General features: G+C 37.0%; 1 protein-coding gene across 11 annotated transcripts in view; it reads left to right on the forward strand.

Annotated features, from left to right (window-relative positions):
- Positions 1–9,279, forward strand: part of TCF12 (transcription factor 12) — a 379,535-nt gene extending 370,256 nt beyond the window's left edge. For 10 of the 11 annotated variants that reach the window (XM_065900475.1, XM_065900446.1, XM_065900455.1 and 7 more), the window contains one exon: positions 3,721–3,863. In XM_065900475.1, the coding sequence (XP_065756547.1) occupies positions 3,721–3,863 (143 nt within the window). Of the gene's footprint in view, positions 1–3,720; positions 3,875–6,917 lie in introns of those variants that run through there. The other variant, XM_065900482.1, reaches the window with a different exon arrangement.
- The last annotated feature ends 2,299 nt before the right edge of the window (positions 9,280–11,578 follow it).

Here is an 11,578-nt window from a genome sequence, read left to right on the forward strand (position 1 = left end):
AGAAAGAAGAAAACAGAGACATGCAAAAAGCATTGGGAAACTTTTTTTTTAAAATAAAACTAATGTCTTCTAATAAGAGAAAATATGTGCATAAAAGAGAAAGAAGCCATGAAAAAGAAATTCAGATGATATGATAGCAGAAAAAATATAGTAGAGGTTAGCTGATAAAGCTGAGAAAAGTCTCCTAGAAAGAGATGAAAAATAGGAGAGAAGAACTAAAATTAGGGGGGATCAATCTAGAAGTCCAACATCTGACCAATAGGATTAGTAGAGTAAGAGCAGAAGAGAGCAAAGGGGATTATCATGGTAATAATACAGGAAATTTACCATTACTAAAGAGTACATGTCTCGAGATTGGTAAACTCTAATCTTGTGTTAAGAATAATGATTTTAGGACTTCCCTGGTGGTGCAGTGGTTAAGAATCCGCCTGCCAGTGCAGGGGACACGGGTTCGAGCCCTGGTCCGGGAAGATCCCACATGCCACGGAGCAACTAAGCCTGTGTGCCACAACTACTGAGCCTGCACTCTAGAGCCCGCAAGCCACAACTACTGAGCACACATGCCACAACTACTGAAGCCCGCACACCTAGAGCCTTGTGCTCCACAAGAGAAGCCACTGCAATGAGAAGCCAGCACACTACAACAAAGAGTAGCCCCCGCTAAACGCAAGTAGAGAAAGCCCGCGCACAGCAATGAAGACCCAATGCAGCCAAAAAATAAATAAATTAATTTTTTTTAAAAAAATAATGATTTTAATAATTACTTCAAGTTGAAGTGTATCATCATGAAATTTCAGAGCATCCAAGTTAAAAGGAATATCCTAAAGCTTTTAGAGACAAAATTTAAATAGCTCAGAGACAAAGGAACAACATTCAAAATGTCATCAGAGTTCTGAAGAAGTAGTGCTGGATTCCAGGAGACAGTGGAACAATACCTTCAAAATTCTGGGGAAAAATCACTTTCAACCTAGTATTCTATATCTAGCCAGACTATTAATTAAAATGTAAAGATAGGATAAAGATAGTTCAGATATGCAAAGACTTTAAAATTCTACCTCCCATGTACACTTTCTGAGGAAGCATCTGGAACATATGCTTAGGCCAAATGAGGACATAATCAACAAAGACAAAGGCATAGGATTTGGGAAAGAAAGGATCTAACGCATGGGAGCAGCAAAAGAAAATCCCATAACAAGAACTACTAGGCCTAGAAAAGAACCAGTTTACATTGAAAATAGAAGACTATTAGCTGTGGAAGAAAGGTTTACAAGGAAGGAAGATGGAATTAATAGATAATATGATGATGTGTTTGAGATTTTAGGAAGAAATATTGAGAGGCATTTGTTAGATCTATTAGAGCATTTCGGGGGGCGGGGGAATTGTCATTACTAACAAATGAAAAGCAAAGCAACTATTAACTACAGGAAAAACAGTCCTATGAACAAGGAAACAATCAATACAAAATTCTTGACTTGCAAGTATGTCCACATAGATATAATAACAAATATTTACCTAATCATAATATTGAAGAAGTGACTTGCATTAGCCAAATATTGTGCTATAAACATGTTAAGAAGATGATACTATAGAGAGGCAAGTCCTCAGCCACATACCAGAGGGTAATAGACCCTTAATAGAAATGTAAGAAAGACAGTTGCTTCTTATGCTCCGCACATAATGTCTGACTTCTTCTTACCTCTGTATCAGGCCTTCCTGGCTACTTAATGTTTGCCATGGCCTGCTCACACAGACCAGAAAGTATGAAGCAACAGCACTAGCTTTTGCTTTTTTGGATCAAAGCTCACTTACTTCACATTTCGTAGAGCTTACTGTAGTATTCTCTTGGTTCTTCCAGCCCTGAGTGTTGTCTGACTCATTGCGGGAGTCTACAAAATCTTGCCTAACTTCAGTTTTCGGTTCTGGTCCTTTCCAGCTATTCTGATCATGCCTCCTAGAGCCTTAGTAAGATAAGAGCAATGTTCCATTATAAGAGAAATGTGAGAATGTTTCAATTAGAAAACGTTTAAATCTTTCTCCTCTTTGGGTTTCACATGTTAATTTGTGCCCTCTTTTCAGTCTCTCTGGTCACTGTTTGAGACTATTGCCTACACAGTAAAGGAGATATGACACCTAATGAAAGACAGACTTCTCTTATTTGTCAGAGGTACACAATTCCTTGTTAAGAAAGCAGCTCCTGGGACTTCCCTGGTGGTCCAGTGGTTAAGACTCCGCACTTCCAGCGCAGGGGGCACATGTTTGATCCCTGGTTGGAGAACTAAGATCCCACATGCCATACGTGGTGTAGCCAAAAAAATAAAATAAAAGCAGCTCCTAATATTTTTACATAATGATGGACATGCCGATTTCTACTACTAGTTATCCTGATAAGTAAGAGTGTACCTTCCTTTCTTCATTGCCTCCTCAGAGTTGTATAGGCTTCATGTCTTTTCCTAAATGCAGGAACTTTGATGACGAATGTTGTCATCATCTATGAGTAAAAATAGAGTCAGTAAATTTACCATAATAAAGTCTTTTGTCTACTTTTTTTAAACTCAGAAGTGAACTATAAATGTGTTTTGAAATATGCACATTCAAATATGTTTTTACTTTCCCTGAAAAAGGAAATACATTAAAAAAAAAAAGCTCTGCTATGTTGCATTCAGCTTGGGCCATCATTTCAAGAAAATCTAACATGTAAAAAAAATTACAACTTATACAAAATATTGTTTTCATTACAGGTTAAGTTTAAGTGGTCTTTTTATATTATATTCATTAACACATTTTTAATCAGTTTATAAAAATAAGTATAACAACTTTTAACTGATACTGTATGTTATAAACTGAAACAAAAAACTATACCAGAAGCTGTCATGGGTTAGATATCTTGTACTTAAAACTCATTTAAAGAAGTTATAACAGGAACTGTAGTTCCTAAGTAGATTTTCATTCAGTGGGTTTTAAGTTCAGTGGATTTTCTTTATCTTTATTTCATATGGTAATATCCCACACTTTAAGCTCCTTTGAAAATGCCCACATCAGAAGTTCCATTCAGTCTTCTCTGCTGTCTCATATACAAAGCAGTAAAGGTTTTTATAACCCTCTCAATCACACCCCCAACTGTAGAAAGAACATCTCAATCATCTCGTTCTGCATGTAAATCAAAGGAGAAAAGCAGGATATACTCAGGCTACCTCTCTTCCTGGAGGGGTTGGCACATTTCCTATAGAGGAATGGCTGAGGGTGTCTCTTAGTTTATCATTTTCTGAACTGGTAGAATTCTAGATAAAGCACAGATGTCCCTCTCCAGCACATAGAGAATGTCAGCATTCATAACAGTTCAATGTATCATATCTTCACAGGACACTGAGGAGATTCGGTAGACTAATAACAGCATTTGCCACAGTGTTTGGATGAAGCAGGAAAAGAACTGCTTTAAGATACTGACGTAGATCAAGTTAAACCCTGGAAAACTAAATCATAAGAAGAAAACACAAAATGGTCAGAAAGAAGTATAAGTTTTAAGGCTCAGTTAATGCTGAGGTTTTATGTAAGCATATCATTGTTGCCTCTGAGGTTATTCATTATGGGAATGGAATTACACAGAGATTGGTAATCCCCACAGAAAGAAAAAATAACAGCCATTTGTTCAGTTTAAGACCCAGGAGTCCATGATTCATAACTTCTGTCTCTAATGATGAAATTATTTTTTCCCTATTTCAGAGAGGAACCTTAACCCCAAAGCAGCCTGCCTTAAGAGAAGGGAAGAAGAAAAAGTTTCTGCCGTATCGGCAGAGCCACCAACCACACTGCCAGGAACCCATCCTGGGCTTAGTGAAACTACCAACCCTATGGGTCATATGTAAACATCAGCCAGGTAAGTATGGGTATGAATAGAAAGTACAGGGAAGTCCCCTGATTCATCTTAAACTGAATTAGAACCTTTGAACAGAATTCTCTGGTAGCACTGGTCATGGTAAAGGTCACGTGTAATTTGGAATCCAACAGCTTACCTTTCTGTTATATAGTTAGAGAGCCCATGTCATTTTATACCAAATTACTGTTCTCTTCAAAATGTGATACTGTCCTTTGATTCATAAAGAACTTTAGGCTCTCATGTTCTGGATCATCATGTATACTCCCTCACATGAATATTATTCTGATCCAAGAAGAAAACAGTGCAATGACTCATCTATAAAACATACTTTTGCTACCACTCATGGTCCTCATTCCTCTACTCAGAAGTACTTGATGGCATCATCAACCAGTATTCTGTTAACCATCTACCTCTTCTCTATCATGAAATCTTCATGCACTAAACAGTTATTGCTTGCTTCCATTTGGATCATTAATGGAAGTCTGTAATACGCATGTTCCTTCCCCTGTAAGAATGTTAGTTACACCTTGTGGAATCTATTAAAGAATGTAGAGGTATTGTATATGATAGAATCAGAACATCCTTCTCTTGGGAATTTTACTTGTTGAAAGACTGTTCTTTTTATCTTCCTCTTCATGAACTAAACAGTTTGCTTCTTTGTGATTTTTTTTTTTTAAAACAAAGTGACAACAGTAGTAGGAGGTTGTTGCCCAAGTAATTAGAAAATGTGAACCATCTTTTTCTTAACTGTATACTTTCATATTATCTATAAGTTGTAAAGTTAATATTTGGGTGACAGAAATTAATACAGACCATAATTAAATATTTGAGTCAGTAACAAAATATAGCTCACAGCATGGATTAGGAGTAGAACTGGTAACTTCATTTTTATAATCTGCCTTCAGCAGTGTATAGTTCTTTTCCTAGTTTCATCAGCAGAGTAAAAGCAGTAGTAAAAGTAAATGGATGGGAGGTTTGGAGCAGGAAAAAAATACTGAGTGCAGTTTCATTTCGTCAGCTTTGTGGCTATCTCATTTTGAGCTGAAAGTTTGGAATTCGATAGAATATTTTGTAAACTACAAAGATTAGTCAATAACTCACCTTTTCCTGAAGAAATTGATTTCCTACCACCTCTTCATATATCCTTCTTAGGATCAAACTAGACCAAAACGGAAGATTTCATGTGGGGACAGAGGAGGAAGTATTGATGTAATTATTTAGATGTCAGTTATAATTCTAACATTAGCACACTGGAAAAAACCCTGTCATCTCTCCCACCAAAAACAAACAAACAAACAAAAAAAAAAAACAGCTATAACAGACTGTGCATGTCAAAGGGGCTTTAGGCAAGAGCTAGTTAAATTACAGATCCTCTAAAACCCATGCCATTGCTTCATGTTCTGTGGAAACTATAGAATATCATGAAAAAATATTTTTATTCAAAAATAAATTTTGAAGTCTTTAAAATAAATACAGGCAAGTGTTTCTTGGTGCAAACGTGACTTTCTAAGTTGGCAGATTATGTCGAGGTACCTTCCTGTGGTCGGGTATCAGGTAACCACCAGGCTGTGAGAAGAGCCCTTCCCATTCAGCTGTCACATTTACCTCAGAGCCTGGGTCTTCTTTTCTTGTCTCTCTAGTTTGTTGTACCCATTTCCTATTATTCTCTTCCCAGTCTCTCTCTAGCTCTTTGTCCGTCGACTTTCTCTCCCTACCTCACATCTCTCTTCTCCCCTACCGTTTTCTTCCTGTTCTTTCATTGCTTCTGTATCTCCTACTCTTTCATAGCTCTATCCTTATCTCTATTATGAGGAAATTCCCCCACTTTAGGTTAAAATTAAACCTTGAGCATTCTCACCTATCAAAAAGAATTCTTTTTTAAAAGGAGTGGGGAGAGGTTTCAAGGTTATATAAGAAATGTAGTAAATGCACTTTGTTCCATAAGATTTCAAAGGCTAGTGTTTATTATATTAAAATAAGTCTTAAAGATTGCTAATTTCATAAAGGTGGTTATCTGGTTTCATCTGATCCCTTCAATTCTTTATAGAACTGGATAGCAGCAGATTAAAACCAGCAAGAGATTGGGCAGCAGGAAAACGACTGCTAGAATCAGAATAGCTGATAAATGACCACAGAATGACTGACTATAAAAGCACAATAATATAAGGCCACGAGGCTTTGAATGTCTCAGTTATCCATCCCTAAGAGCATCACTCTAATATAGAACCATACTGTGGCCCTTGTTTAATAAGGAGGTGAAAAGTATGATTCTTCTTAAAGCTATTTCCATCCAAAATGGCTGAAATGGGAAATTTCAGAGCTACTACTATGTATATTATATTAAGAATATAAACATAAAATTTATACTAATAGAGTAAATTTTCTTAGTAAATTCATTGAACAAACACTTACTGAGGACCTACCATGGACCAATAACTGAAACCAATGTGAAAATGAATTCAAAATGGTCCCTGCCCTCAGAAACTTTCAGTTTAGAGGAGATAGATGTAAACAGTTAACACAGTACAGTGGACTGGATGTAGCAATAAATATATGCTTTAACGTCTCTCCGCTGAGAACTGGATGAGTAGAACCTCAGAGCTCAGGTATTGCCAACCTGAATGTTGCCAAAATTAAGGTTTGCATAATTACCACAGCTGTTATATAATCCTCTTATCTTGTGATTCTATAATTACATGATCTCCTGTAAAAATCTTACCACATACATCAAGTAAAACCATTTCAGTTACACCTTAAAAGAAGAAATTAATACAGACCATAGATTATAATAATAATATAAAATATAATACAGACCAAGATTTAAAAATCTTACCACATACATCAAGCAAAACCATTTCAGTTACACCTTAAAAGAAGAAACCTCATTTATAAGCCATGTAGCCGACTGCTAATTTAGTGTAAACCTGGGTATAAATGAGGAATACCAACTTGTTTTGTTTTGTTTTGTTTCTGGGGAGGTGTTTATTTTTAACCGTGATGTCCTAATTGGTTCTATTCTCTCCCTTGGCTCTCCCTGCCACAGTTCCAGAGTTATCAGTAGGCTAGATAGAAGGTGACCTCTCCTCATAAGGACTTGGACAACTCAGATTATCTGAAGACACAAACCTGATAGGAGGGAGAAGAAAAAAACAGAACACTTGAAGCAAGAAATGCAAATGTAATCCTACGATCAAAGCAGCTGGTCAACACTTCCATCAGAAGTGAAGATAGGAAGCTCATCAGACAGAACATCAGCCCATGAGATGTTCGCAACATAGCAATTTGTTGCAAGCAGTGTGTCGCTTCTGCACAATCAGAGACTGTCTCGGTCTCTCCACTCACCGTGGAAGTTGCCTTGTGCCTAAACTGAATTGACAAATGCATTGTAACTACAAATTTTATTTATTGTTATGGAACTGTAAGGTCTACATATAAAGGGAAAAAGTTAATGTGGAAAGCTGATCTCCACTCAGCTGATGCCAGCATTAGTTAAAGCTGTTCGCGTGCAGAGAACAAAGCAGTGACAACCATTGGCCCTTAGCATTCCCGGCATACCTATTAGTGTCTTAAAAAGGAAGGGAAAAGTCTTTTGTTGCCCTCTCCTATCCTTTTGCCATATGAATAGTGTTTTCCAAGAAATAGGAAAATATTACTTGGTATAGCATTTCTCTCATGCTCATTTTTTCATTCATTTTTATTTTTTCTTTTTGGGTGTTGTATTTGGTCTCTGAATCTGAATAGTTTATGGTCACAGTCCAGAATCCTCCATGTAGCCCTATGTGCTTTGCATATTTACTTTACAAAGATAAGCAGAGACCATCTGTGACCATAGCCTAGCTAAGATTTTTAAAAGGGGAAATTTTGTCCCCTATATTTTCCCCCAAATAAATATTGCTTTATTTCTAATAATAACAAGACTTTTCAAGCTTCTAGGTTTCATAGTAAAGCTTGTAATAGAAGTGTAAATTACAAGGGAAGAATTTACTTTTTAGAAATTGCTTTGTTTTCCAAGCAGTAAGTACTACATATAGTACTTATAAAGTGTTAGCTGTAAGTAAGCACAAAATGAATTTAAAATACAAAGAAGATTTTCAGGCTGTGATTATGTTGAATATAACAACCCAGTAGTCACCAAGGCAGGTAGTGTGATAAATGAACACACCACTCTGAGGCTAATTACCTAATGGAATACAAGAGCAATGGTCACCCATGTCCTTATTCTAGCCTTTATTTCTCTGTCATTTGGGTGGCTGGTTAGTGGGGAGGAATTCAGTGGGTGATGTAATCAACTGCAAACCATCTGCCCTGTCCCAAGAAGATGAGCCAGATTAGCATTTAACCAGTCCTTGTCAGTCCATCTTAATACTGTGCATTAAGGCACCCCTCTGTCTCTAATCCTTAAGAGTTTTTTTTTAAGACATAATAATCACTTTGAACTTCCATGAAACCTGTCTTCCACCACAACAACCCTGGGAGAGAAAAACATGCTAAACAAGGTTGTCTTGGCTTAATAATTCCTTATAGCCAATATCAACAAGGGCAATCAGCACACAGAAGAAAAGACCCAAATCACTATGTAACTTAAAGATTTCTGTTAATTTGAAAGAACAAAAACAATTAAGACAGAACTTCAGATTCTCCAATCAGGATGATACCTAACAAATCAGTCTTTCGTGAACGTAATGGACTTTCTGGTCACTTTAATTTGCCTATATTCTCCAATTACATCAGACTCTCTCTGTGGCCTTGTTCTTCATTTCAGTGTTAATCAGCTAAAACAGAAGTTGTTGCTTATGATGTGTGAGTGAACATATGCCACTGCCTGGCCTTTTTTCTTCAGAGCTTGTTGTCTTTTTCGCTATATTAGACTTTGCAGTATGCCCAGAAGCTTTCCTTCATAAAATAGAAAGAAAAAAACATTTGGCTTATTTTTCACTGTAGCTAGTCTTTTATACAATAATCTTGTAAGAAAATTTCTTGAATTCTAAATATTACTCTTTCTAGATTTTTGAAATCGAAAAGTTTTCAGTAAAAAGTTTCTTACTTTATTTTATTATATTAGGTAGTAAAAATGTAGGGTTATTTACCATAACCTGTTCATTAATATCAGAAATTTACAATAGCATTTTAAGACCATAGTAGAATTCTAGCATACCGTGTAGTACCTATGGAGTATTGTAAGAGCTAATTGTCCGAGATGAATTGCTTCTCATCTTGTTCGCCAGTTTCCATTGTTGGTTTATTGCAGATTTGTATCCTGTGTCAAATTCAAGGTATTATTGATAAACCTTTTGAACCAGCAGCAAGAAGTTCAAAATTTTTTCTGTCACTGTAACAGAAAACACAATATGTATATAACATTTATGTAGCAATAAATGTGCCATCTTTTTTTTTAACATAGTAAACTAGTGAGTTTTTTACATTCCTCTCTCAAACAGTAATGCATTTTGGTTTTTTTTCCTCCATCTCATTGCTCCCAGGAATGTTCACACTGCTTTTCTTTCTTTTCTCCCAGCTTTCTTGAGATATAGGTGACATATAATATTGTGTATGTTTAAGATGTAGAACGTCATGATTTGATATATGTATATATTGCAAAATGATTACCACAGCAAGGTTAGTTAACACATCTATCACCTTACATAGTTCCTTTTTTGCGTGTGTGGCAAAAATGTTTAACGACCACGCTGCTTTTCTTATGTGCATTGCCTGTGACCTTATCTGGGAAACCCATCAGGACAGAATCAGACTTGTAGAACTAAGCTGCTAATCTAGTCTATAGCTTCTCTGGGTTATATGTTTCTCCTCTTGCCCTCTCTACTGATAGTGGCCTTTTTAGCCTTTTCCTGAAGGTTTACCAATGGTGATTAGTAGTTAAAAACTGCTTATTTGTAGATCTGGAGAAAAACGAAGATGGAAAAGGACTCAAATGAAGCTTTCAAATTAACATTATTTGAAGCACTTTCACATGTTTTATGTCCCTTTTCTCACAAAAAGCCTATCTCATAATTAGGAGATGGTATTATTTACTGTTCTCAGATTAAAAGTTCTGCTCTTATCCCAGTTTTCACATACAGCCCCACTCCACCCCCCTGCCAAAAATATGCATAGTGATTATCCACAAGGACTTCAGCCGAGCAAGAGCCTAAAACAAACAGTGGATGAACTTTTTTGGACAAACTTTCGTAGGGCCTATACGTGAGACACCCAAGATCATCGTCACACCCTCTTGGGATCCTGGCAAATTGCTTCTCTTGGTGAATTATGAAATCCACTGTTCACATTGGAGGCCCAACAGATCATTTTACTCGTAGGAGTTGATGAAAACAAACATTTTAGTTTGATTTTTCTTTATACAGATTGATGAATAAAATATAGATTATTATAGTTAAATGAAATCTAGAAACCATCTCATCAACCACCTCATTAATAGCTTTATAAAAACTGAGGCCCAGTGAGGTTGTATGTCTCCAAAAGCACATAACTAGTAACAGATTAAGATACTTAAAACTTGTCCTACAAAATCTTCTTGCCTTTACTTTTTGTCCTTTGTCTTTATAGATTTTTAGGCCAATTCTCTTTAGTGGCTTCACTTTCTTCTCTACTACATTTTTTTTCTTTCATTTTTCTCTCCTCTAGTTCATATATTTTTTCTTCCATGGAAACTCAGAATTTAAATGTACATCACGTCATGTGTGCATGCATGTGTGCATGCATGTGTGTGTGTATCAAAGGTTAAAGAGTATTAGCTTTGGCATCAAACAGTCCTCGATTCAGTCCAGGCTCAACATCTAGTTAGCTCCATTTCCCTATCTGAAAAATGGAGATACATATTAGAATTGTGTAAGTATTGAATGAAACAATGTATGGAAAGCTCTTACCTTGGTTCCTGTCACATAAGTACTCAATAAATGATAAATATTTTTTAAATAAATAGTAGCTTTCCTTTGAACCAGCTCCCAGGAAGATTCTTCTTCAGCCATCCTGTGAGAGAGGTAAATGGTGGTAAAAACAACCCCAAGAAGATGTCAACCCATCTTTGCAGGAGTCTGCATTCTTCGGGGGCAAGCCAATGAAACATATTCAGTGCCCTCCAGTTGGGTACGTTTTATGAGGACTTTTTTTTAAACCTTCACATTTCAAAAGAGTGAGCCAGTAGGCTTTGCCCAGTCACACTTTATGGGTTGGCAGCTAAGTCAGTTTGGGTCCTCAGGAAGCAGATACCAAGATAGAAGTGCAAGGGATTTATTGGAGGTAGTACCTGTGGGAAACAAAAGGGAAAGGAATCAGGAGTAATTAGGGATGGGCTTCAGACCATGGTGCAGGTCTGACATCTGTGAAAGAAGGGGAGAGGAAGGCGGATTAGGTAAGGAGAACCTCAGACTGCCTGTAGCTCTGGACAAAGTCCTGAGGTCCAAGAAGATTGCCCATTGAGGAGTCTTGTGTTGGACAGAAGTGGTAAGGTGCCAGTGTCCCTGTGGTGGGCAGTAACCTGGGAGTTACCTGAGAAGACAGGCCTCAGTGTGAATACTCCAAAGTTCTGCACTTGGAGGCTGAGAGCTAACTGCACTCCCCTGACTGGTTATCCCTTGAAGGGAGATCTCAGAGGTGCACCTCCATGGCTTTCACAGCACCTCATTGCTACTTCCTACAGAACTGGCAGAACAAAACCAAAGGGTCTTCTGCAGTCACTGGGACCACAGC

The sequence above is a fragment of the Phocoena phocoena genome, chromosome 2 (assembly GCF_963924675.1).
Source record: "Phocoena phocoena chromosome 2, mPhoPho1.1, whole genome shotgun sequence".
Lineage (NCBI taxonomy): Eukaryota > Metazoa > Chordata > Mammalia > Artiodactyla > Phocoenidae > Phocoena > Phocoena phocoena.